Raw genomic sequence first — 27,102 nt, forward strand, 5'->3', positions numbered from 1 at the left:
ATATTTAACAGAAGGCAGACTATACTCAAAAAAGACTTGCCGCATAAAACACAATAAAACAAAGACACACTTTCATCAGCTCCTTTTAGGTATTTGTCTCTGCACTTTAGACTTTAAGACTGCTCAGAGCCCAACTTGTGGAGTCCTGCTCTACTGAATGACTAATCTTGCCACAGCCCTAACTACCTAACACAGAAGATGAATTTCACATGAAGCCTGCTCTGCAGCTGCCTGTTAATAGCAACTTTAAACAAAAAGGATGAACAAAGGTGAACACAGAGGTTGTTGTAGCTGCACAAATATATTTGTTTGCAACATTACAATTTGACAACAATTGATAGGGTGATTAAAGATAATAGACCAGAAGGTTCAGCTCCTCGTGCGTCAGCCATCAGTTAGGGTGCTTCAATTAGGTTTCAGAAGCCTTGGGTTAGGGAGTGACAGAACAAAAAAAAATCTGCCAGGGTTGCTGCTCTCACATTCTATCCTGTGACCAATTCTGGAAAGTGTGGGTGTGTAAAAGTCAGTTGAGAACAAGATTAAGCTCAAATGTGATGACAAGTATGGTGGAATATCGAGCCAACACAAAGCATCCAAGTTCAAATAGGATTAATGACCACTTAAGCAAAATACCAGAGAGCGTCCAGCATCCATGGAACTGTACCATGGCAATAACTCCCTCTTTTAGCAGGAGGAGAGGAAATCATGCAATCCTATGATTCATTTCAGTTTGATTACTCACCTGGTTTAACAAATAAATATAACTCAACCGATTAGCTGGTAAATGCATCACAGTATGATAATGGCCTACACACAATAGAAGACTTAAAACTGAATTCCTAATCTGCTCCAAATTCCTCAACATTGCCAAATGTTGTGACACTAAAGTTGGTTTTGGTATCTGTAAAAAGAGACTGGCGGGGTGGGGAGAAAAGAGTAGGGAAAATCCCAAATAGGTAACCCGGGCGGGCTGCTGTTCCTGTTGCTCTCTAGTGGCCACGTAGACATTAAACAGAAGTGAAGACTGGAATATGAAGCCTTGCCTCCCCCAAACATTATGCATGCAAAATGAGTGACACTAAGATGAGTGGCAGAGCAAAGTGTGCAGATGACTGTGAAATTTTGCAGAGGAACATAGATACATTGAGTGAGTGGGCAAAGGTCTGGCAGATGGAATACAATGTTAATAAATGTGAAGTCATTCATTTCGGTAGGAGTAACAGTAAAAAGGATTATTACTTGAATGGTTAAAAAGTTGCAGCATGCTGCTATGCAGAGGGACCTAGGTGTCCTTGTGCATGAATCGCAGAAGGTTGGTCTGCGGGTACAGCAAGTAATTAGGAAGGCAAATGGAATTTTGTCCTTCATTGCTAAAGGGATTGAGTTTAAAAGCAGAGAGGTTATGTTGCAGCTGTATAAGGTACTGGTGAGGCCGCACCTGGAATACTGTGTGCAGTTTTGGTCTCCTTACTTGAGAAAGGATATACTGGCACTGGAGAGGGTGCAGAGGAGGTTCACTAGGTTGATTCCGGAGTTGAGGGGCTTGCCTTATGAGGAGAGACTGAGTAGATTGGGATGATATTCATTGGAGTTCAGAAGAATGAGGGGGGATCTTATAGAAACATATAAAATCATGAAGGGAATAGATAAGATACAAGTAGAGAGGATGTTTCCACTGGCAGGTGAAGCTAGGACAAGAGGGCATAGCCTCATGATTAGAGGGAAAAGATTTAGGACTGAATTAAGAAGGAACTTCTTCACCCAGAGGGTTGTTAATCTATGGAATTCCTTGCCCAGTGAAGTAGTTGATGCTTCTTCAGTAAACGTCTTTAAAGCTAAGGTAGATATCTTTTTGAACAATAAAGGAATTAGGGGATACGGTGAGAGCGCGGGTAAGTGGATCTGAGTCCACGAAAAGATCAGCCATGATCTTATTGAATGGCGGAGCAGGCTCGAGGGGCCGGAGGGCCTACTCCTGCTCCTAGTTCTTATGATCTTATGAAAACAGTAATTCAGGAAAGGAACCAGAAAGCTGCAAGTGCCTGCAGAACCATATACCATCATGAGTCACCGCCTTTAACAGAGGAGGAAAATAGTTTTAAAATCTCATGACAAAAATAAATACTTTATTGTACTGACAAGCTGTAAGGTTTCCTTGAATTTTCACAATTGCTTAGGGGGCTATCACATAGACCCCTATTTTCATTCACAGTTACATCTGAGCTTGGAATACTGAGCAAAATAGAAACAGAAACCCATAATTAGCATTAAACCTGAACAAATTTTGCTAAGCAGCATTTAGTTGGCATGGACATCGGCCGGGATTTTTCCCCTCGGTGGACGGAAGCTGTCCACCAACTGAAAAGTCGGTGGCGAACCCACTTCCGCCTGGCCTGGGGATCCGACCTGCATTTTGCAGTTCCCCGGCCTTTAATTGTTCTGAGGTGGGACTTCCACCTGCTTGAGGTAGGAAGTCCCGCCTAATGGAGCTGCTGGCCAATCAGCAGCTCTTACTCCCAGCAGCACCACCGGGAGCAGTGGCCACTGCTGGGACTGCAGCCCAGCTTAAAGATGATAATGTTGGTGAGCCCCGGAACCAAGGCAAGTTTTTGTTGCCTCACTGGGGGTCATCAGTCAGGCCCTGGCGAGGCAAGGGTGGTCAATTGGGGGGGTGGGGGCAGGGGAGGGGGCATGTTGGGGGTGGCCCTCCATCAGGCACAGGGTGCCCGATCATGAGAGCCCCCCCAGGCCATTGGAGAGCCACCTGCTTTTGTCAGACGGCTTTTCTTGGGCTTGGAATGCCCACCTGCCAACGGTAAAATCCCCGTGGCGGCAGGTGGAGGCCCTTAAGTGGCTGCTTAAGGGCCTTGATTGGGCCCGGGGTGGGCGGGCCATTTTTCGCCACCGCCACCTTGCGTAAAGTGGCATGGGAGGTGAAAGCGGGTCGGGAAGGCCCCCGCCCACGAGCCTCCTGCTCCATTTTATGCACCCCCCCACCCGCCACTTTCCCACTCTTTGGCGGGGGGTGGGGGGGGGGGGGGGCATAAAATTCCAACCCATAGTGTCCAAGAACTAACTATTTGCTTATGCATTTTATAGGGAAATGGGATGCAGCCTTTGAGAATACAGAACTGAATCTCTCAAACTAACCATCATAGTAACCAGAATGTACAATGGCATTTTCAACAGAACATATGGGCTGTTAGCCAGACATAAAAATTGAGAAGCAACAACAAAAATCAGAGGCTCACCTTTTCAGCATCCAGTACTATGCTGTCAAACGTCTGGGTTGTTACTTCAGCAATTAAATATTTTTCCTGAGCTTGAGGCTTGGTTCCAGCAATAAGATGCCGATTTAATGGACTGTATGTCCTACTGTAATTTTTAATAATGCTTTCTGCAATAGGAAAATGATAAAAGTAACATTTTAGTATATTACTTTCTGACCTTTAGATGTTGCAGTCCAAGTACAACTTACATTCTATGATTTGCAGTTTAGGTAGAATTCAATATAAAATTCACAATTCAGATGGGGCAATAAAAAGAGAGAGACAGACAGAGACAGAGAGAGAGAGAGAGAGAGAGAGACACACACAGAGTTTGTATCCTAGGACCTGGGATAAAGAAAGTCTGGACTAGCGTGAAAACAAAAAGCTCATGCAGTCTTACTTAAGGTTCACAGCACAAAAACTTGCACAATTTGTCTCTAAATATATAGGAGTCTTTTTACAAACTGAATCATATTGAGAAAGTCCATAACAAATGGGTTGTGTATAAAATGGGAAAAAGGAGTAGGGGGTGTCCTTTTAAGGATGAAGTTGAAGTAAACTTATTGAAACAAAGGTAGAGGGAGGCTTAGTCTGTATCTGGATATACTTAACCAAAGAACTGGTAGCCAAAGAAATCCATTGCCCAGCAGGGGCATTATACACTTTGGCAAGCACAAAAAAAGCTTCAAAAGGAAACAAGCTAATCTAATTTTGAAGGGGTACACATTATACAAACTGGTTCATTCTCTTGGGCATTTTAATTAATCATATGTAGATATTGTAGTTTAGTACACTGGTGACATTTCTTAAGGATGGCCTAGTGGAGTAGCACATTCTACCACAATGCTACGGATTGATAAGCATATGGGTACATGATCATGATTTCCCAAACAATGTGGCTTAATAGGAATGCTGGTCAAATAGAGAGGGAAAAAAAACTTACACTTATAAAGCACCTTTCACAACCTCTAGACATCCCAAAGCCCTTTTACAGCTGATAATTTTTTTTTTCCTAGTGCTGTCACTGTTGCGAGGTAGGAAACATGGCAGCCAAAGTGCACATAGCAAGATCCCCAAAACAGCAATGTGATAATACCCTGTTTTAGTGACGTTGGTTGAAGGATAAATATTGGCCAGACACCAGTGAGATCTCCCCTACTCTTCTTCAAACAGCGCCATGGATCTTTTATGTCCACCCAAGAGGGCTCTGTTTAATGTCTCAACTGAATGACAGAGGTTTGATATTTCTATGCAGAAGTCTTGACGCATAGCTTTGGCTGGCCATTCAAGCACAGGGGACAATGCAGTTGTGTCAGATTCCCAGATTCTGTCCTCACCTGGCATCCACACATGCACACTTCCAAATTAGGTTGCAATCAAGTGTGGAAAATATTAAAACATTGGCCTTTTGCTTGTAAGGGCCACACAATCTCCAAATCCAAAATAACCAGAAGTTCAAAGAGTCCACCTTTGATTATGTTAAGCTTCCCTCCCATGCACATTCATATCTAACATACAATATTTTTATGACTCCAATGACAGTATCAATCTTGTTTGTTTGTTCCCAGAGTGAATTTTTAACAAAAAAAAAAGATGCAAATCTGAAGCAACTCTGATCCTAAAATAATCTGAGACATGATCCCAATTTCTCAATTGACAATTCAAAGTTGATGACAAATAGATGACAAAAATGAAGCATTTTTGTCTAAAATTTAGCTTGGTGGTCCTAATTTTAATCACTGTAATCACATCCTTTCTTACTTTGATACAATTGGTTATCGGTTACCATTATTTTCTGAGACTGATATTGGTTAAAAAAAAGGGGGAAAACACAAGACATTCAATTTAAATCTTCTCAGATTCGATCAAAACTTGTAACTGTTAAATTCAAAAATTAACTGCCAAATTGATTCATTACATTTACTTGGCCTAATCATTTTTGAAGGGGTTCATCAACTTTTCTTTTTCACATTAGGGTAGGCTTTGAAGATGATTAAAGTCAGATGGCTTCTTTGAACATTTGGAAAAGGATAAGAGCTGCTACATAAGGATATTACTTAGCATCATAATTAGACTCTAAAGAAGGGCAGCTGCAAAAATGACCCAAAGTATACAAGTGGTGAAGAAAAGTATTTTTCTGAAATTACAAAGATTTCTAATGATGTTGAGTTGTGGTAGTCAATTAGTTTTAACCTAATTATGGAAAAGGAGAGAGATAGAACAGGAGCTAAAGTTCTAAATTGAGGTAAGGCCAATTTTACTAAGCTGAGCAGTGATTTAGCAAAAGTGGACTGGAAACAGCTAAAGGTAAATCAGTGTCACAGCAGTGGGAGGCAAAGGGGAGATTCAGAGTAAACATGTTCCCACAAAGAGAAAAAGGTGGGATGGCCATATTTAGAGCCCACTGGATGTCAAGGAGCTTACAGGGTATGATAAGGCAGAAAAGGAAAGCTTATGTCAGACACCAAGAACTCAATACTATAGAAAGCCGAGAGGAGTATGGAAAGCGGAGGGGTGAAATCAAAAAGGAAATTAGGAAAGCAAAGAGAGGGCATGAAAGAATATTGGCAAGTAAAATCAAGGAGAACCCAAAGATATTTTATCAATACATTAAGAGTAAGAGGATAACTAAGGAAAAAGAGTAGGGCCCATAAAAGACCAAAAAGGTAGCCCATGTGTGGAGGCTGAAGATATGGATATGGATATGGAGGGGTCGATAAAGGTGGTTAAGGCGGAATATGGAATCCTTTCCTTTATTAGCCAAGACATAGAATATAAGAGCAGGGAAGTTATACTGGCACTATGTAACACATTAGTTAGACCACAACTTCAGTACTTTGTGCAGTTCTGGTTATCTCATTACAGAAAGGATGTAATTGCACTAGAGAGGGTACAGAGCAGATTTAGAAGGATGTTGCCAGGAATGGAAAAATGCAGCTATGAGGAAAGAATAGATAGGCTGGAATTGTTCTCCTTGGAACAGGAGGATGAGGGGAGATTTGATTGAGATATACAAAATTGCGAGGGGTCTGGATAGAGTGGATGGGAAGGGCCTATTTACCTTAGCAGAGGGGTCAGTGACGAGGGGGAATAGATTTAAAAAGTGATTGGTAGAAGGATTAGAGAGGATGTGAGGAAAAGATTTTTCACCCAGAGGGTGGTAGGGGTCTGGAAATCACTGGCTGACAGGGTGATAGAGGCAGAAAACCTCATCTCATTTAAAAGGTGCCTGGATGTGCACCTGAAGTGCCGTAACCTGCAAGGCTACGGACCAAACGCTGGGAAGTGGGATTAGGCTGGTTGGCTTTTTTTAATTCCGGCTGCGCAGACACAAAGTGGCCGCTTTCTATGCCATAAACTTTTTATGATTCTATGCATGGTCACAATTGAACAAGTGAAAGTCAAGAATAAATCACAGGAATTGAGCCTTAGTTTCTACAGTCATTGTCCCCTTTTAGAAATCCTTGCAATCAAAGATCCGCTGTGCTGCAGCGTAGCTCAGAGATACACCCCAGCGATTCAATTTAAAATATCCATTTACGTCGCAGGAGGTTGACCTCACAAGACAGCGCAAAGCTAGGGAGAAGAGTAAATAGCTGATTTCCTGAATAGCAAGGTTATTGAGTGAGGAGGAACAAACATTTGTATACATAATATTGAAGTGGTCAAAGTGGATGGACAGCTCATTTGTATCCAGATAAAGCATTTACATATTTTCAAAGTTGCAAGGAAAAAAATTCAGCCCACAAAAGCTAATTTAGAATTAAATTTAAATCCATGATTTGAGAAGGATTATGTCTAATACACTGAATTGCCTTTCAAATTAATTTCAGCTTCATTGCATTAATCTTTGACTTTCAACTGAAAGGAGCAAAATGAAGAAGGGATAAAATTTGACCAAATTTATGGAAGTTAAACCTAAATGAAATAGAAATAAAACCTGAACTGGAGTTTGTAAATTGGAACTAAAGAGAGATTAAAATCACACTATAAAAGCATATAGAGTATTATAAAATCAAAACCTCAGCTATCGCCAATTATACTTTTTCATAGATACCTACCAATCGAAGATTTATCAAGGATCTGCTTTTGGTCAAGGACATAATGAACTTCATCCCACAGATCAATAATTGCAGCAAATTCTTGCACTTGGGCAGATTGATTGGCTCCTAATCTAGTGGCAAACCTCCAGTGCAAGTTTGAATCCAACAAGTAAAAGTTGAGAGTTTTATTAGTGTTACAGCTCAGTCCTGTAATGTGACTTTGACTATGGTGTAGATCTAGAAGAGCTGATGCTCTGTCCTCAATGTGAGGAAAACTGTGGGAAGTCACCCTGCTCTTGTGCTCTGTGTTGGAAAACAGTTCTAAAGGGGTAAGGGAATTAATTTGCTCAGACTTAAATGAACTGCTGAATGTCCTGCAGCAAACAGTGTAGTAGTTGAACGGGTTGTAATAGCTCAAAAGATTGCTGCATTCTACAGTGCTTGATTGCAGATGGAAAAATGTTTCTTCTCTGAGGTAGAATGAATCCAGCGCTGTCTCCATTTCCATGAAGTTGCAGTGTGGAATGTGGACCAACCTTGGTCGAATTTCAACTGTCTGATTAATACACAACTCACAGATGTTGCGTGTTTGGGCTATAGAATTCCACTGGGGAAGTATTATTGTGTTACAACAAGATTTCCTAGTCTGGAAGAAAGGTTCCACTACATGTGGAGAGGAATCTGCGGATTGGTCTTCCTGGTCAGCCTGCTCGGTCTCTTCCATGTATTGCAGTACGTGTTGAACGGTCTTGCTGTTGTTGCAGTTGTGATAGTTAAGAGCAACTTCAGTTATCTGTGTAAAAAGAGAAAGGGGAAAAATAATCAATTGCCTGTTTCACAGTAATGTTGATAGTGCTGTCATTAAGCACTGGCCACAATGTCACTGAGCAGCTTAATTCCCCCACCTCATTAAGTTTCCAGTTTCAAGCACCAAGTGGCACCAGAATTTCAGTCTTTCTACAACAACAGGCATCTCCATCAGTCCATTCCAAGAAACCAGGCGGGGTGACCATTAAAGTGGTTAAATAGAACAGAGATCAAAATAAAAAGGATGAATATTCCACTTCTTTCAAATCCTAGAAGCAAACTTCATTGACAGGTGAATATATTTTGTGATCCAGCCTCTGCTTGTTTAACATAGAAACATAGAAAATAGGAGCAGGAGTAGGCCATTCGGCCCTTCGCTTGCTCCGCCATTCATTATGACCATGGCTGATCATCCAACTCAGTAACCTGTTCCCACTTTCGCCCCATATCCTTTGATCCCTTTAAACCCAAGAGCTATATCTAACTCCTTCTTGAAAACATATAATGTTTTGGCCTCAATTGCTTTCTGTGGTAGTGAATTCCACAGGTTCACCACTCTCTGGGTGGTAATTTCTCCTCATCTCAGTCCTGAATGATTTATCCCATATCCTTAGTCTATGACCCCTGGTTCTGGACTCCCCCACCATCGGGAACATCCTTCCTGCATCTACCCTGTCAAGTCCTGTTGGAATTTTATAGGTTTCTAGGAGATTCCCCCCTCACTCTTCTGAACTCCAGCAAATATAATCCTAACCGACTCAATCTCTCCTCACACGGCAGTCCCACCATCCCAGGAATCAGTCTGGTAAACCTTTGCTGCACTCCCTCTACAGCAAGAACATCCTTCCTCAGATAAGGAGACCAAAACTGCACACAATATTCCAGATGCGGCCTCACCAAGGCCCTGTATAATTGCAAGACATCCCTGCTCCTGTATTCAAATCCTCTCGCTATGAAGGCCAACATTTGCCTTTTTTACTGCCTATTGGACCCGCATGCTTACCTTCAGCGACTCGTGTATGAGTACACCTAGCTTTTGTTGCATATTCCCCTCTCTCAGTTTATAGCCGTTCAGATAATAATCTGTCTTCCTGTTTTTGCTACCAAAGTGGAGAACCTCACATTTATACACATTATAAAGCATCTGCCATGCATTTGCCCACTCACTCAACTTGTCCAAATCACCGTGAAGCCACCCTGCATACTCCTCACAACTCACCCTCCCACCCAGTTTTGCGTCATCTGCAAATTTGGAGATATTACATTTAGTTCCCTCATCTAAATCATTAATATATATTGTGAATAGCTGGGGCCCCAGCACCGATCCCTGCGGTACCCCACTAGTCACTGCCTGCCATTCAGAAAAAGACCCATTTATCCCTGCTCTTTGTTTCCTGTCTGCCAACCAATTTTCTATCCATCACAATACACTACCCCCAATCCCATGCGCTTTAATTTTACACGCTAATCTCTTATGTGGGACTTTGTCGAAAGCCTTCTGAAAGTCCAAATAAACACTATCCACTGGCTCCCCCTCATCAACTCTACTAGTTACATCCTCAAAGAATTCTAGTACATTTGTCAAGCATGATTTCCCTGTCGTAAACCATGCTGAATCTGTCCGTTTCTACCACTGTTCTCTAAGTGCTTTGCTATAAAATCTTTGATAATGGACTCTAGAATTTTCCCCACTACCGACGTCAGGCTGACTGGTCTATAATTCCCTGCTTTCTCTCTACCTCCCTTTTTAAATAGTGGGGTTACATTAGTTACCCTCCAATCTGTAGGAACTGTTCTAGAGTCTCTAGAATCTTGGAAGATGACCACCAATGCATCCACTATTTCTAGGGCCACTTCCTTAATTACTCTGGGATGCATACCATCAGGCCCTGGGGATTTATCAGCCTTTAATCCCATCAATTTCCCCAACACCATTTCTCTACTCATACTGATTTCCTTCAGTTCCTCCCTATCACTAAGCCCAGTGTTCCCCAACATTTCTGGTATGACATTTGTGTCCTCCTTTGTGAAGACAGAACCAAAGTATGCATTTAGTTGGTCAGCCATTTCTTTGTTCCCCATAATAAATTCCCCTGTTTCTGACTGTAAGGGACCTACATTTGTCTTCACTGATCTTTTTTCTCTTCACATACCTATAGAAACCTTTATAGTCAGTTTTTATGTTCCCTGCAAGCTTGCTCTCGTACTCTATTTTCCTCTTCTATCAATCCCTTGGTCCTCCTTTGCTGAATTCTAAACTGTTCCCAATCCTCAGATCTGTTGTTTTTTCTGGTGAATATATATGCCTCCTCCCTGGATCTAATGCTATCTCTAATTTTCCTTGCAAGTCATGGTTTGGCTACCTTTCCCATTTTACTTTTGCGCCAGCCAGGAATAAAGAATTGTTGCAGTTTATCCGCGTGCTCTTTGAATGTTTGCCATTGCCTTTCCACCGTCATCCCTTTAAGTAACCTTTCCCAATCCATCATAGCCAACTCGTGCCTCATACCTTCGTAGTTTCCTTTATTAAGATTCAGGACCCTAGTCTCAGAATCAACTACATCACTCTCCAGCTTGATGAAGAGTTCTATCATATTATGGTCGCTCATCCCCAAGGGGTCTCGCACAACTAGATTGTCAATTATTCCTCTCTCGTTACACAATACCCAGTCTAGGATGGCCTGTTCTCTAGTTGGTTCTCAACGTCTTGGTCCAGAAAACCATCCTGTATACACTCCAAGAATTCCTCCTCTACAGTATTGTGACTAATTTGATTTGCCCAATCTATATGCAGATTAAAGTCACCCATAATTACAGATGTTCCTTTATCACATGCGCCTCTAATTTCCTGTTTAATGCCATTCCCAACACCACTACCGTTTGGGGGTCTTTATACAACCCCCACTAATGTTTTTTGCCCCTTAGTGTTTCGCAGCTCTACCCATACAGATTCCAATCGCCAGAGCTAATATCTTTCCCCACTATTGCGTTACTCTCCTCTTTAACTAGCAATGCAACTCCACTGCCTTTTGCTTTTTTTCTGTCCTTCCTAAATACTGAATACGCCTGGATGTTCATTTCCCATCCTGGTCACCTTGCAGCCATGTCTCTGTAATCCCGACGATATCATACCTGTTTACATCTATTTGCGCAATTAATTCATCCACTTTATTGCAAATGCTCCGCGCGTTAAGGGACAAAGCCTCAAGGCTTGTCTTTTTAAAATTACTTGGCCCCTTCCCACTATTTTTCACTGAGGCCCTGTTTGATTCTGGCCCTTGATTTCTCTGCCTATCACTTTTCTTATTCCCCTCACTGTCTTTTGTTCTCGTCTTTGATTCCCCCCCCACCTCTGATTCCTTGCAAAGTTTCCCATCCCCCTGCCATTTTAGTTTAAACCCTCCCCAACCACTCTAGCAAATACTCCCCCAGGACATCAGTCCCGGTCCTGCCCAGGTGTAACCCATCCAGTTTGTACTGGTCCCACCTCCCCCAGAACTGGTCCCAATGTCCCAGGAATCTAAAACCCTCCTCCTCATACCATCTCTTCAGCCACATATTCATCCAATATATCCTGTTACTTCTACTCTGACTAACACGTGACACTTGTAGTAATCCTGAGATCATTATCTTTGAGGTCCTACTTTTCAACTTACTTCCTAACTCCCTACATTCCGCTTTTAGGACCTCATTTATTTTTTTAAACTAAGTCGCTTGTACCAATGTGTACCACGACCATTGGCTGTTCACCCTCCCCCTTCAGAATGTCCTGTAACCACTCAGACATCCTTGACCCTAGCACCAGGGAGGCAACAAACGATCCTGGAGTCTCTTTTGCGGCCACAGTAAAGCCTATCTATTCCCCTTACAAATGAATTCCCTATAACTATTGCATTCCCACACTTTTTACTCCTCCCCCGTGCAGCAAAGCCAACTGTGGTGCAATTAATTGGGCTGTTGCTGCTTTCCCGAGAGGCCATTCCCCCTATAGTATCCAAAGCAGTACATCTGTTTTGCAGGGGAATAGCCACAGGAGATTCCTGCACTGCCTGCCTAGTCCTCTTGCTCTGCCTGGTGCTCATCCATTCCCTTCCTGCCTGTGGAGTCTAAGCCTGCGGTGTGATCACCTCTCTATACGTGCTATTCACGATACTCTCCGCCTCGTGGATGTGTTACAGTGTCCCCACTCCTTGAAAGGAGTCATTGTGTTTTAGTGTTCAATATTGGGTCATGCTTCATCAAATTCCTGGTGGTAACAAGCAAGTCACTGCTTGGGATTGGGGTCCTCAACCAACAGTTGAAAGAGTACAGTAACTCCAGCTTAACAGAATTAAAATGAAAAACAGAGTTATGGCTTACAAAATGATTTCCACATGTAATATTACATCCAAAACAACAGTCCCATTGTTGGTACTAAAGATGATTTATAGATCATACTTGAAGCTGTATTCCTGCATAGTGGGCTTTAGAATCATTGAATAATTACAGCACAGGCCATTCAGCCTGTTGTGTCCGTGCCAGCTTTCTGGAAGAGTAACTCACTTAGTTCCACTCCCCTGCCTTCCCCACCCCCGTAGCCCTGCAAACTTGCTCTTCAGATAATTATCCTATTCTCTTTTGAAGGCCTCGATTGAATCTGCCTCCACCAAACTCAGGCAGTGCATTCCATATCCTAACCAATCGCTGCGGAAAAAAAGGTTTCTCCTCACGTGACCGTTGCTTCTTTTGCCAATCACCTGAAAATCAGGCTCCCCTGGTTTTTGATCCTTCTGCTACCGGAACAGTTTCTCCCCATCTACTCTGTCCAGACACCTCACGATCTCCTCTTAATCTTCTCTTCTCGGAGAACAGACCCAGATTCTTCAACCTATCCACGAAACTGAAGTTCCTCATCACTGGAACCACTTTCGTTAATCTTTTCTGCACACTCTCTAATTCCCTAACATCTTTCCTAAAGTGTGGTGCCCAAAACTGGACACAATATTCCAGTTGAGGCTGAACCTATGTTTTATACAGGTTCATTATGACTTCCTCGCTTTTGTACTCTATGCCCCCATTAATAAAGCCCAGGATCATGCTTAATTAACCACTTTTGCAACTTGTCCTGCCTCCTTCAATCACTGATTTGTGAACATATACCCCCAGATCCCTATGCTTCTGCACCCCCTTTATATACTCCTCATTCTTCCTACCAAAAGTAATCACTTCGGATTTCTCTGTATTAAAATTCATCTGCCACTTGTCCGCTCATTCCACCAGTCTATGTCCTCTTGGCGTTCATCACTATCCTCCCCACAGTTCACAACATTTCCAAGTTTTGTCATCCACATATTTTGAAATTGTGCCCTGCATATCCAAGTCTAGTCATTAATATACAAGAAAAATAAAAAGGCCCTAACACTGACCCTAGGGAATCCCACTGCTAATGTCCTTTTTATTCCATGGGCTCTAACTTTACTGACAAGCCAGTTATGTGGCACTTTATCAAATGCCTTTGAAGTCCATGTACACCACATGAACCACATTATCCTCATCAACCCTCTTACCTTATCAAAATACTCAAGTTAGTTAAACACGCTTTGCCCTTAACAAATCTCTGCTGCCTTTCAAGTAATCCACTTTTGTCCAGTTGACTATTAATTTTGTCCCCTGAATTATCGGGCTGAATTTTACGCCACCCCGAACAGCGGGATGGTGGTCAGGGTGGGGTGGCGTAAAATGGAGCGGGAGGCTCCAGGAAACCCTTCCCGACCCGCTCCCGCCACCAGTTTACGCAGGGCAGCAAAAAAACAGCCCGCCCACCCCGAGCCAATCAAGGGCCTTAAGGGCCTTCGCCCACCTCCACGCAGATTTTATGCGTGGCTAGCGGGTATCCTAGACCCGAGAGAAGCCGCCTGACAAAAGCAGGCGGCTCTCAAACGTCCCATCAGCCTGTGCCCGATGGAGGGCTACCCCCCACCCCATCCACCCCCAACACGGCACCCCCCACCCCCCCCCCCCACCCCAGCCCCCAATCGATCACCCTTGCCTCACCAGCGCCTGACTAATTACCCCCGATGAGGCAACCAAAACTTACTTGCCTTACAGGCTCCCCAGCATCTTTAGTTATAGCTGGGCTATAATGTGGCCATCGCTCCCAGTGGCGCTGCTGGGTTTAGGTGCTGCCAGCCCGCTGATTGGCCAGCAACTCTATTAGGCAGGACTTCCTACTTCAAGCGGGTGGAAGTCCTGCCTCACACCGATTGAAGCTTGGCGATCCGCAAAATATGGGTCGAATCCCCAGGCGAGGCGGAAGCAGGTTCACCACCGACTTTTCAGTCGGTGGCCGGCTCCCGTCCGCCTAGGGTAAAACCCCGGCCATCGATTCTAAAGCTTTCCCACCACTGAGGTTAAACTGACTGGCCTGTTGTTGCTGGGCTTATCTTGGCCTCCATAAAGATGTAACATTTACAATTCTCCAGTACTCTGGCACCACTCCTGTATCTAAGGAGGATGATGGCTAGTGCCTCCACAATTTCCACCCTTACTTGTCCCAGTATCCTTGAATGCATCTCAACTGGTCCTGGTGATTTATCAACTTGAAGGACAGGCAGCCTATCAAATACCTCTTCGATCAATTTTTAGCCCATCCAGTATCTCAAATTAGCTACTCTTTCACTATGACATATTTTTTCTTGGTAAAGACAAATACAAATTACTCATTTAGACCTCCATCCTTGCCTCCATGCGCAAATCCCCTTGTAGGTCTCTAATTGGCTCCGCTCCTCCTTTTACTACCCGTTTACATTTATATGCCTATCTGTGCTGTATAACTATGACTCTATTGAAGACTTTTGGATTCCTTTTATGTTAACTGCCAGTCTCTTCTCATACTCTCTTTGCCTCTCATTTCTTTTTTCATTTCCCCTTTGAACTTTCTATATTCAACCTGGTTCTTTCCTGTATTATCCACCTGACATCGGTCATATGCACCTTTTTTTCTGCATCATTTGCTCTCTTTTGTCATCCAGGGAGCTCTGGATTGGTCCTAATTTTTCCCCTTGTGGGGCTGTACCTTGACAGTATCTGAACTATCTCCTCTTCAAAGGCAACCCATTGTTCAGTTACAGTTTTGCCTGCAAACCTTTGATTCCAATTTATCTGGGCTAGATCCGTTCTCACCCCATTCAAGTTGGCCCTTCCTCAATCATTTTTACCTTGGATTGTTCCATATTCGTTTTGATAGTATCATAAGGTTTAGGTTGACTATGTTCAACTATGTTCACTGTCCCCTAAATGTTGCCCTACTGACGCTTGGTCCACTTGACTGACCTCATTCCTCAGAACCAGATCCAGCAATGCCTCCTTCCTTGTTGGGCCAGAAACACACGTATACAAAATTCTCCTGACCACAATTCATAAACTCTTTCCCTCTCCCTTTGCCCTTTATACGATTACTATCCCAGTCTATATTAGGACAATGAGAGCACCCCCCCCCCACCACCTCCCGCAATTATAACTACTCTAAATTTCCTTGAAAATTTGTTCCTCTATCTCTTTCCCACTAGTTGGTGGCTTATAGAATATAACTAGCAATGTACTAGCACTATTGTTTCTTAGCTGTAACCAAATAGATTATGTCCTCGACCACTTTAGGACATCCTCTCTCTCCAACATTGTAATATTCTTCTTAACCAATACAGCTACCCCTCCCCTCTTCCTTTCTTTCCTGAACACCGTGTATCCAGGAATATTTAGTACCTAGTCCTGCCCTTTTTTGAGCCAGGTCTCAGTTATCAATACATCATATTCCCAGGTGGTTGTCATCTGCACCTGCAGCTCACCAACCTTATTTACCACACCCTGTGCATTTACTTTTGTGCCAGTAAACCCAACTTAGACCTTATTACATTCAGTCTTACTCCGACCCCACCTAATACCTTACTATTTCCTAATCTCGTTCTATCGGTTTCTCCCAATTCTCTGTGCACTTTGTTTTTCCTCTCAAATATTAACTCCTGGTTCCCATACCTCTGCCAAGTTAGTTTAATCCCTTCCCAATAGCACTAGCAAATTGGGCCGCCAGGACATTGGTCCCGGCTCTGTTCAGGTGCAACCCATCCAGCCTGCACAGATCCTATCTTCGCCTAACCAGTCCCAATGTCTCAGGAATCTAAAGCTCTCCCTCCTGTACTATCTCTCCAGCAATGCATTCATCTGCTCTATCCTCCAGTTTCTATACTCGTTAGCATGTGATACGGAGAGTAATCTGGAGATTACGAACTTTGAGGTACTGCTCGCTAGTTTCTTTCCTTTTTGACAGTAGCTAGAAACAGGTTTATTTGTGGTTTACGTTGTTCAGCTGATCATGCAAGCCAGAAACATATGGGCAGCCAAACATCAATCCAACTGCAGCAACAAACAAAACAAAAATTAAGGAAAAGTCAATAGAATTGGAACAAGGTGATAATGGAATACATAAAATCGGCAAAAATGGTTGCATTTTGGAGGACACAAGTTTCCAAACTGGCAATGAGAAGTGGGGGAGAAGAGATCAGGGTGGATGGTAGAGAGATAGATTTAAACAGATGCCAAAGATGTAGACTTTTTTTTTTAAATGTACTTCTCTTGCTGTACACGTTCCATAATGGATACTGGCAAAATTACTTTGCAGATAAACAAATTTGACAGTAGTTCATCCTGCACTCTGCTTAAAGTTTTCAGTCACAGAATCAACGGGGGATGTACTGGGCAAGCAACATTTCAAAGTACCTTACTGCAAATGGGATTTACTGTTTCAACCTGGGCTAAGCTAAACTCTGCAACAAAGAATAAAGATGCACATTTCAATTGGTAGCAGACTGCTTATGGAAAGGGTCATCGATCAATGTACACAACAAAAGAATGGTTCAGGGTGGGTAAAGGAAGGTCAAACTGCAACAAGTTAAGTACATTCTCCTAGATACACTGTCCATTTAAAAGTTGGATTTAAAAACTACATTCACATAGCTTCTCATTGGAACATTTTATGCATTTAGACTTCATTGGGTGAAGACAGATCATTAGATGTCACATGACAAAAATATCCCCTTTCAACATGTTCATTCTCAGAGTGGATGGGATTGTTGACCACAGTTTATTGAAATTAAGTCTGTGGACTAATTTTGTTTCAGAAGATACTACGTGGGGACCTATTACCAGAAAGCACACTGCAAGGCAGTCCTTTGTTTTGTGCAATGCGAGCACATAAATTCACTCTTGCAAAAGAGATAAATCTGTAAATTTGATTTAAACTATCAAATACCATATTAAAATGTTTACAACATTTTGCAGTAAAATATTCTTAGATGTTCGTTTCCCTTTAATATTAAAAGCATGACCTTTGAAAAGCTGGGTGAAGTATATTATATAATCCTTACTAACCTCAGAATTGAATTCAAATCCAGACCAGATTATGTGGTTAAAAATCTGTCTACTGCCTGTGAGGGTTCAATACTAAAATGAGTTTGGTCAGTTCTTAACAATTTAAATAGGCAAGTACCCATAACAGCCAAATTTACAGCAAGTACCCATAACAGCTTTTAAATTTAGCAATCTCACTCACCATAGCAAAATTGAAGTGGGGAATGAAAAAAAGTCAAACTGGTGCAGAGTGGGCTGCTCTTCTGAGGTTGAGACAAGAGCAGAGGAAGTTTTACTCTAATACCCAACCTGGGGATGCTTGATGTCATAGAGTCAGAGAAATACAGCACTGAAACAGGCCCTTCGACCCACCGAGTCTATGCCAACCATCAACCACCCATTTATACTAATCCTACATTAATCCCATGTCCCCTACCACATCCCCACCTTCCCTCAATTGCCGTACCACCTACCTACACTAGGGGCAATTTACCTATCAACTTGCAAGTCTTCGGCTATGGGAGGAAACCGGAGCACCCGGCGGAAACCCACGTGGTCACAGGGAGAACTTGCAAACTCCACACAGGCAGTACCCAGAACCAAACCCGGGTCGCTGGAGCTGTGAGGCTGCAGTGCTAACCACTGCGCCACTGTGCCGCCCCTACAATATGTGCCCAAAAATAGGAAATGTTCTATTGCTCAAGGCCAACACTCATCTTGAAGAGCAAGTAGTGTATGAAATTAATTTATGCCAATCATTTGTGAAGTTGAATTGTGCTAAGCTTGTGGTTATCTTTAGAAGTAAGCCATTTCCTCTCCTTACATTCATTACGTAAAGGATGCTCTGTACTAAAAAAAAAACAGAGGAAGCAAAAGTGGCATGCTTCAGCAGCCTTAGATTTTACAAGATAGCAAAAAGGAGATCTTTTAGACCTTGCAGCAAAATTTGTTTCCAATTTTTGGAATATCTCAATTTAAACATGCTGAGAAATCCTCATGACAAGTCAACAATTCTTCAGCTAAAAAAAAGTTCTCTCTTGCAAAGAATCATTTTTCTATGCATATGCTGTTACAAACAGCATGGGGAGCTAACTTTTTGCAAACCATGGCATATAAAAAAAAAAGTCGAGTTGAATCACTTCCTGCTAATTTGCTTTTTAAAAACCTGTTCAACAAAATCCTTCACAGTTAATTAAACAGCTCCCTTTTCATATACTAGATGTAGAGGGGGAGCAGCCAGATGTCGTGGTACACATCGGTACCAATGACATAGCTAGGAAAAGGGACGAGGACCTGAAAAGCGAATATAGGGAGTTAGGTTGGAAGCTAAAAAGGCAGGACGAACAGAATAGTAATCTCAGGATTGATACCGGTGCCACGTGCTAGTGAGGCTAGAAACAGAGAGCGAGTGCAGCCGAACACGTGGCTACAGAGCTGGTGTAGGAGGGAGGGCTTCAGATATGTGGATCATTGGGATACCTTCTGGGGAAGGTGGGACCTGTACAAGAAGGACGAGTTGCATCTGAACTGGACGGGCACCAATATCCTGGGCGGGAGGTTTGCTAGAGCTCTTCGGGAGGGTTGAAACTAGTTTGGCAGGGGGATGGGAACTGGAGCTACGGATCAGTGGATGGGGTAGCTGTTGAACAGGCAGATACAGAATGCAGAGAGTCTGTGAGGAAGGTTAGAAAGTTGACAGGGCAAAGTTGCAGCCAGTATGATGGGTTGAAGTGTGTCTATTTTAACGCAAGAAGTGTCAGGAACAAGGGTGATGAACTTAGAGCATGGAGCTACGATGTTGTGGCCAGTATGGAGACTTGGATATCACAGGGGCAGGAATGGATGTTGGATGTTCCGGGGTTTAGATGTTTCAAAAGGAATAGGGAGGGAGGTAAAAGAGGTGGGGGAGTGGCATTGCTAATCAGGGATAGTATCACAGCTGCAGAAAAGGAGGTCATCGAGGAGGGTTTGTCTACTGAGTCATTATGGGTGGAAGTCAGAAACAGGAAAGGAGCAGTCACTTTATTGGGAGTTTTCTATAGACCCCCCAATAGCAACAGAGACACGGAGGAACAGATTGGGAGGCAGATTTTGGAAAGGTGCAGAAGTAACAGGGTTGTTGTCATGGGTGACTTCAACTTCCCTAATATTGATTGGATCCTCCTTAGTGCAAATAGTTTGGATGGAGCAGCTTTTGTCAGGTGTGTCCAGGAAGGTTTCCTGACTCAATATGTAGATAGGCCGACTAGAGGGGAGGCTATGTTGGACTTGGTGCTTGGCAACGAACCAGGCCAGGTGGCAGATCTCTCGGTGGGAGAGCATTTCGGTGATAGTGATCACAACTCCCTGACCTTTACTATAGTCATGGAGGGGAACAGGAGCAGACGGGATGGGAAAATATTTAATTGGGGGAGGGGGAATTACAATGCTATTAGGCAGGAACTGGGGAGCTTAAATTGGGAACAGATGTTCTCAGGGAAAGGCACGACAGAAATGTGGAGGTTGTTTAGGGAGCACTTGCTGCGACTGCTGTATAGGTTTGTCCCGATGAGGCAAGGAAGGGATGGTAGGGTGAAGGAACCTTGGATGACAAGAGATGTGGAACAGTTAGTCAAGAGGAAGAAAGAAGCTTACTTAAGGTTGAGGAAGCAAGGATCAGACAGGGCTCTAGAGGGTTACAAGGTAGCCAGGAAGGAACTGAAGAATGGACTTAGGAGAGCTAGAAGGGGACATGAAAAAGTCTTGGCGGGTAGGATTAAGGAAAATCCCAAGGCGTTCTACAATTATGTGAGGAACAAGAGGATGGCCAGAGTGAGGGTAGGGCCGATCAGGGATAGTGAAGGGAACTTGTGCCTGGAGTCGGAGGAGGTAGGGGAGGTCCTAAATGAATACTTTGCTTCAGTATTCACTAGTGAGAGGGACCTGGTCGTTTGTGAGGACAGCATGAAACAGGCTGATATACTCGAACAGGTTGATGTTAAGAGGGAGGATGTGCTGGAAATTTTGAAAGACATGAGGACAGATAAGTCCCCGGGGCCAGACAGGATATACCCAAGGATATTACGGGAAGCGAGGGAAGAGATTTCCGCACCTTTGGCGGTGATCTTTGCGTCCTCGCTGTCCACTGGAGTAGTACCAGATGATTGGAGGGTGGCAAATGTTATTCCCTTGTTCAAGAAAGGGAATAGGGATAACCCTGGGAATTATAGACTAGTCAGTCTTACGTCGGTAGTGGGCAAATTATTGGAGAGGATTCTGAGAGACAGGATTTATGATTATTTGGAAAGGCATAGTTTGATTAGAGACAGTCAGCATGGCTTTGTGAGGGGCAGGTCATGCCTCACAAGCCTTATTGAATTCTTTGAAGATGTGACAAAACACATTGGTGAAGGAAGAGCGGTGGATGTGGTGTGTATGGATTTTAGCAAGCCGTTTGATAAGGTTCCCCATGGTAGGCTCATTCAGAAAGTAAGGAGGCATGGGATACAGGGAAAGTTGGCTGTCTGGATACAGAATTGGCTGGCCCATAGAAGACAGAGGGTGGTAGTAGATGCAAAGTATTCAGCCTGGAGCTCGGTGACCAGTGTTGTTCTGCAGGAATCTGTTCTGGGACCTCTGCTCTTTGTGATTTTTATAAATGACTTGGAAGAGGAAGTGGAAGGCTGGGTCAGCAAGTTTGCCAATGACACGAAGGTTGCTGGAGTTATGGATAGTGTGGTAGGTTGCAACGGGATATTGACAGGATGCAGAGCTGGGCTAAGAAGTGGCAGATGGAGTTCAACCTGGAAAAATGTGAAGTGATTCATTTTGGAAGGTCGAATTTGAATGCAGAATACAGGCTTAAAGACAGGATTCTTGGTAGTGTGGAGGAACAGAGGGATCTTGGGGTCCATGTCCACAGATCGCTCAAAGTTGCCACCCAAGTTGATAGGGTTGTTAAGAAGGTGTTGTTGGCTTTCATTAACAGGGGGATTGAGTTTAAGATCCGCGAGGTTATGCTGCAGCTCTATAAAGCCCTGGTTAGACCACATTTGGAATATTGTGTTCAGTTCTGGCCGCCTCATTATAGGAAGGATGTGGAAGCTTTAGAGAGGGTGCAGAGGAGATTTACCAGGATGCTGCCTGGACTGGAGGGCATGTCTTACGAAGAAAGGTTGAGGGAGCTAGGGCTTTTCTCATTGGAGCGAAGAAGGATGAGAGGTGATTTGATAGAGGGGTACAAGATGATGAGAGGCATAGATAGAGTGGATAGCCAGAGACTTTTTCCCAGGGCGGAAAGGGCTATCACCAGGGGGCATAGTTTTAAGGTGATTGGAGGAAGGTTTCGGGGAGATGTCAGAGGTAGGTTCTTTACACAGAGAGTGGTGGGTGCGTGGAATGCACTGCCAGCGGTGGTAGTAGAAGCAGATACATTAGGGACATTTAAGCGACTCTTGGATAGGTACATGGATGATAGTAGAATGAAGGGTATGTAGGTAGTTTGATCTTAGAATAGGTTAAAGGTTCGGCACAACATCGTGGGCCGAAGGGCCTGTACTGTGCTGTACTGTTCTATGTTCTATATTCTAAAACACTAGTTTTCTTTATATTTTTGTACCAAGGGTAGATTAAAGAAAACTGCACAAGACTCCTTCCTGGGTTGCCTACTTCTACTTAATAAGCATCAAACAAAAAGAATTAATTCAAAATGATCACCTTTAGGTCACTGGATACTGGTTCAAATCCACTGAGTGACTGGATATCTTGCCAGTTTCTGCCAATGGTACACTGTCGATCTCAATAGAGTTTCTGTGCATCTCTACATTTAATTTGAATTCTAAACTACAGAAGCTAGCATGGATACTGGGCCCCAATTTCTAGATTGTCAACCAATATTAGAATCAGAAATAGTATTCAACTTCATCATCTGGCTCACAGAACAGGAAGAGATAGAAAATTGTGAAAACTGTTGCAGAGTTGAGATGACTGTGGAGCAGAGGTCCAGTTACTAACAACTGAAACTGCAAGATATGTACCAGCAGAGTACAAACTGGATTGGAAACTTCATGCAATTAAACAACAGTCACTGAAATGAAGGGCGGGGAAATCTGGATCACATCAATCTGTAATCGGATTAGCAGATACGGCAAACAAAAAAAAAGGTCGGGCAGGATATAGAGTACAGTTTGGTTAGCATTTGATCAAATAAGTCATAAATTAAAATTGCTTGAACATTAAACAAAAGCATTATTTACATTTGTCATTTTAGCAATGGAAACCACAGGGCTGACGTTTTGTGCTTGACATTTAAAAACCATTATGTCTAATGAAAGTGAACTACCCTTGGTAGATACAGTAAACACTAATGACAATGGAAGGAAGTTGCTGAAACTATTTGATTTAATGTTTGTTTTCCAGGGGTGGAGTATAAAAGAAAATGATAGCTTACTGTAGACATTTGCCAATATTGTAACTTGTCTACCTGGATGATCAGACAATTCATTGTCTACCAAATCAACATCTTGTATAACAGCATTACGCTCTTGAGCTGGTGTTACTACCATCAAACCTTTCCCATTTTTTCCCCAAGGCATTCCTTACGTAAAATAAAGCAAGTATGCTGGCTCAAAATGAACACTGTCTCGAATCTGTTCACCTGTTGTCCATCATTTCCTGCTCTAAACTAGAGGAATAAAATATCTTGGCTGGAAAATTTCCAGCTGCACTATACAAATTTCTTATTCAATTAATCCAACCTGATGGGTAAATGCAGTATGCTCCTCATCTATCCAAATATACAAATCCCAGAAGATGATATTGTCCATCAAGGTTACACAATAAAAGTTGTAAACATAAGAGCACAATAAGGGCGGCACAGTGGCGCAGTGGTTAGCACCGCAGCCTCACAGCTCCAGCGACCCGGGTTCACTTCTGGGTACTGCCTGTGTGGAGTTTGTAAGTTCTCCCTGTGTCTGCGTGGGTTTTCTCCGGGTGCTCCGGTTTCCTCCCACAAGCCAAAAGACTTGCAGGTTGGTAGGTAAATTGGCCATTATAAATTGCCACTAGGATAGGTAGGTGGTAGGGAAATATAGGGACAGGTGGGGATGTCGTGGGAATATGGGATTAGTGTAGGATTAGTATAAATGGGTGGTTGATGGTCGGCACAGACTCGGCGGGCCGAAGGGCCTGTTTCAGTGCTGTATCTCTAAAAAAAAAAAAAAATAGTTTCAAAGAAGCTAAACCTGGAGAAGCAGCCTACAAGACAAGCTGGTATGCTGTATTTGGTAGGTGAGAATGTAGTAACAGCTAGCATAAAAAGGAACAATGCTACCAGTAAGTGGCTGTAAATGCACTTCAGAAACTTGTCACGGTGTGCAGAAGAGCTTGGGGAGTCTTCCTAACAATGCTCATATCTTTTAGCTGTAGACTATGAACGGATAGTGCCATTTTCAAAATAACATTTCTCAAATGCATTCAACAAGTATAAAATTGTCAATTACTTGGCCCTTAAACCCTATTTCTATTCAAAGTATGCAATTCCACATCTTTATTTCTCACCTCCTCCATTAGTGGTTGTTTTTCAGCTAATGGGCTAAAGGGGAAAAACAGTAATAATGCTGGGCCTTTCTTCAGTTCATTGTTTAAAAGAAGGCTCTTGCTTCCATGTGGTCGCAACCAGTGTATAAAGGTCTCGCGGTTCTCAAAAGCCCAGCGGTAGACATTCATGGCGGTGAAGTTTAAGACATCATGAGGAAAGACCTGTAGTAGGAAGACAGACCAAGTTTCAGGATGTTACAGCTCCTACTTTACAAAAGTAAATAAAAAATAAACTGAAAGCACTTCCCTGCAGTACAGAAAAAGCAAAATCTATTCATATTGCACTCTTGTCTTATCTTTCAGGTCTCCCATGTCACAATCAGATCTCCAGCTGACTTTCTCTCAAGTTTCCACCAGAGGTGAGCTCAAAAGGAGGGTTGGTACACAAGCCCAGTCTAGTAATCACTCATCCACAGTCTTTCCAGACTCTCATGGAGGGTAGCATCTCCCAACTCACCTTGCAAGTAAATCCATGTCCCATCATTCAGTCACCATGTGTTACATACATCAAACTATGTTGGAAAGACATCTATTTTCTGGCCTACGTAGAAATTACACCACTGAAGCAGACTGTTTGACCCAACTGTTCATCCTTTATGTGAACAGTACTCCCAATCCCATGTTCCTCTCTCCTTCAACCACCTAACATATTCTTAAATGTTGCCATGATCTCTGCTTCAACCAATAACTCAGTTACTGCATTTGACAGATTCAACACTCCATATTAAAAAAACCCTCTTGCTATCAGTCCTAAATCATTGTTCAATTCTCATCTCAAATACTCAGTTCACAACCAAATCTCATTCACTTTAGTCTTAACCAGTCTTAAAAAAAGTTTGAAAGCATTACATTAGACACTAATTGCAGAATTATAGTAAGCTACATATAATGGAATACATTAACCACTTACAATGGAAGAGTTGAAATGCCTATGCATATAAATTGTTCCAGGATTGGTTACTGATATCTTTTCAGCCACCTGCTTGCTGGTTATCACACCAAAACGAATTGTTCCTTGATGATCTGAAATCACAGGTATGTTCTGTTTAAAGCCGATCTCAAAATTTTTTTTATAACAGCCTAGAATCAGAATGCTCAATGTAATAGGAATTTCATAGTGAAAAATGGTCCCAATTACAATGACTTGCTTAAGAAGGACCCATTTCATTAAAAAAAACCCACAATTTTTGCGAGTGGAAGCCGGTGACCAGTAGTGTACCGCAGGGATTGGTGCTGGGACTCTTGCTGTTTGTAGTGTACATTAATGATTTAGACGTGAATATAGGAGGTATGATAAGTAAGTTTGCAGATGACATGAAAATTGGTGGTGTCGTAAATAGTGAGGAGGAAAGCCTTAGATTACAGGATGATATAGATGGGCTGATAAGATAGGCGGAGTAGTGGCAAATGGAATTTAATCCGGAGAAGTGTGAGGTGATGCATTTTGGGAGGACTAACAAGGCAAGGGAATATACAATGGATGGTAGGACCCTAGAAAATACAGAAGGATCTTGGTGTACATGTCCATAGATCACTGAAGGCAGCAGCACAGGTATGCAAGGTGGCTAGGAAGGCATATGGGATACCTGCCTTTATTAGCTGAGGCATAGAATATAAGAGCAGGGAGGTTATGATGGAGCTGTATAAAATGCTAGTTAGGCTACAGCTGGAGTATTGTGTACAGTTCTGGGCAACATACTATAGGAAGGATGTGATTGCACTGGAGAGGGTGCAGAGGAGATTCACCAGGATGTTGCCTGGGCTGGAGCATTTCAGCTATGAAGAGAGACTGAAAAGGCTAGGGTTGTTTTCCTTAGGGCAGAGAAGGCTGAGGGGGGATATGATTGAGGTATACAAAATTATGAGGGGCATTAATAGGTTAAATAGGAAGAAACTTTTTCCCTTTGCGGAGGGGTCAATAACCAGGGGGCATAGATTTAAGGTAAGGGGTAGGAGGTTTAGAGGGGATGTGAGGAAAAAAAATTTCACCTAGAGTGTGTGATTGGAATCTGGAACTCACTGCCTGAAGAGGTGGTAGAGGCAAAAACCCTCACAACATTTAAGAAGTATCTAGATGAGCACTTGAAATACCATAGCATACAAGGCTATGGGCCAAGTGCTGGAAAATGGGATTAGAATAGTTAGGTGCTTGATGGCCAGCACAGACACAATGGACCGAAGGGCCTGTTTCTGTGCTGTATAACTATGACTCTAAACCCTGAAAAAGGTACTGACAGGGAATCGGAGACATTTTCATCACACATCTTTCCCAGAAAGAGGTCAATAATTGAAGATACTCAAGATGGCAATTACTAAATGTTAAAATCATGCAACTTTGTGATCAGAAAGCCACTTTTATTCATCTAAACAAAAAAATGTTCCGGTACCATAGCATCAGTTTTAACAAAAATTGTTTCAAGAGAGTTTTTGCAATAAATCCACAGACATCTACATTTCATTAACTGACAGTACTTCACCAGAGAACAATTAGCATAATGGCTTATAAAGACATCAATGACCTCAGTATAACTATGCTGACATGACATTTTAGATATTAGAAACAAGCATTCATAAAGGAATTTGCAAATTCCATGCAAACCCACTGTAGTTTCTAATGTTCTATTTAAACTAGAATTCAGGGTGATTGTACACGTCAGTTTTATTGATGCCCGTCTGACCTGCAGCACAGGCACAATGGAACGGAGCAAACTGACTATGTGTAATCATTCAAACCTTTTGAATGTTGCGAGATAATCTGCATTGGCTCATAATGTGAAAAAAGCATCCCTGACATGTACAGGCAGGCTGGGAGTTCAACTCATCTGTACTATTCTCTGCAGGGACAAACCTTCATAACACCACATATTAAGTTGCTTCATTACATAGAAGAATTCAAATTCAAGCAATTAAATTTAATAACTTCAAACATTGCTTCAAAAAAAAAGTGTTCCATTTAACCAAGTAGTGATTTAAAAATGATCTAAAACTGTAGGTATCACTTTTCCAACTTTCATCCCTACTTTCCT

At 42.6% G+C, this 27,102-nt stretch overlaps 1 protein-coding gene across 6 annotated transcripts in view; it reads right to left on the bottom strand.

Moving 5' to 3' along the window:
• txndc11 (thioredoxin domain containing 11) overlaps positions 1–27,102 on the bottom strand; it is a 96,573-nt gene that overhangs the window by 22,970 nt on the left and 46,501 nt on the right. For all 6 annotated transcript variants that reach the window (XM_068056417.1, XM_068056416.1, XM_068056418.1 and 3 more), the window contains 4 exons: positions 24,987–25,099; positions 24,038–24,238; positions 7,331–8,105; positions 3,252–3,397 (listed from right to left, as the gene is read on the bottom strand). In XM_068056417.1, the coding sequence (XP_067912518.1) occupies positions 3,252–3,397; positions 7,331–8,105; positions 24,038–24,238; positions 24,987–25,099 (1,235 nt within the window). The remainder of the gene's footprint in view (positions 1–3,251; positions 3,398–7,330; positions 8,106–24,037; positions 24,239–24,986; positions 25,100–27,102) is intronic.

This window comes from Heterodontus francisci, chromosome 24 (genome assembly GCF_036365525.1).
Source record: "Heterodontus francisci isolate sHetFra1 chromosome 24, sHetFra1.hap1, whole genome shotgun sequence".
Classification (NCBI taxonomy): Eukaryota; Metazoa; Chordata; class Chondrichthyes; order Heterodontiformes; family Heterodontidae; genus Heterodontus; species Heterodontus francisci.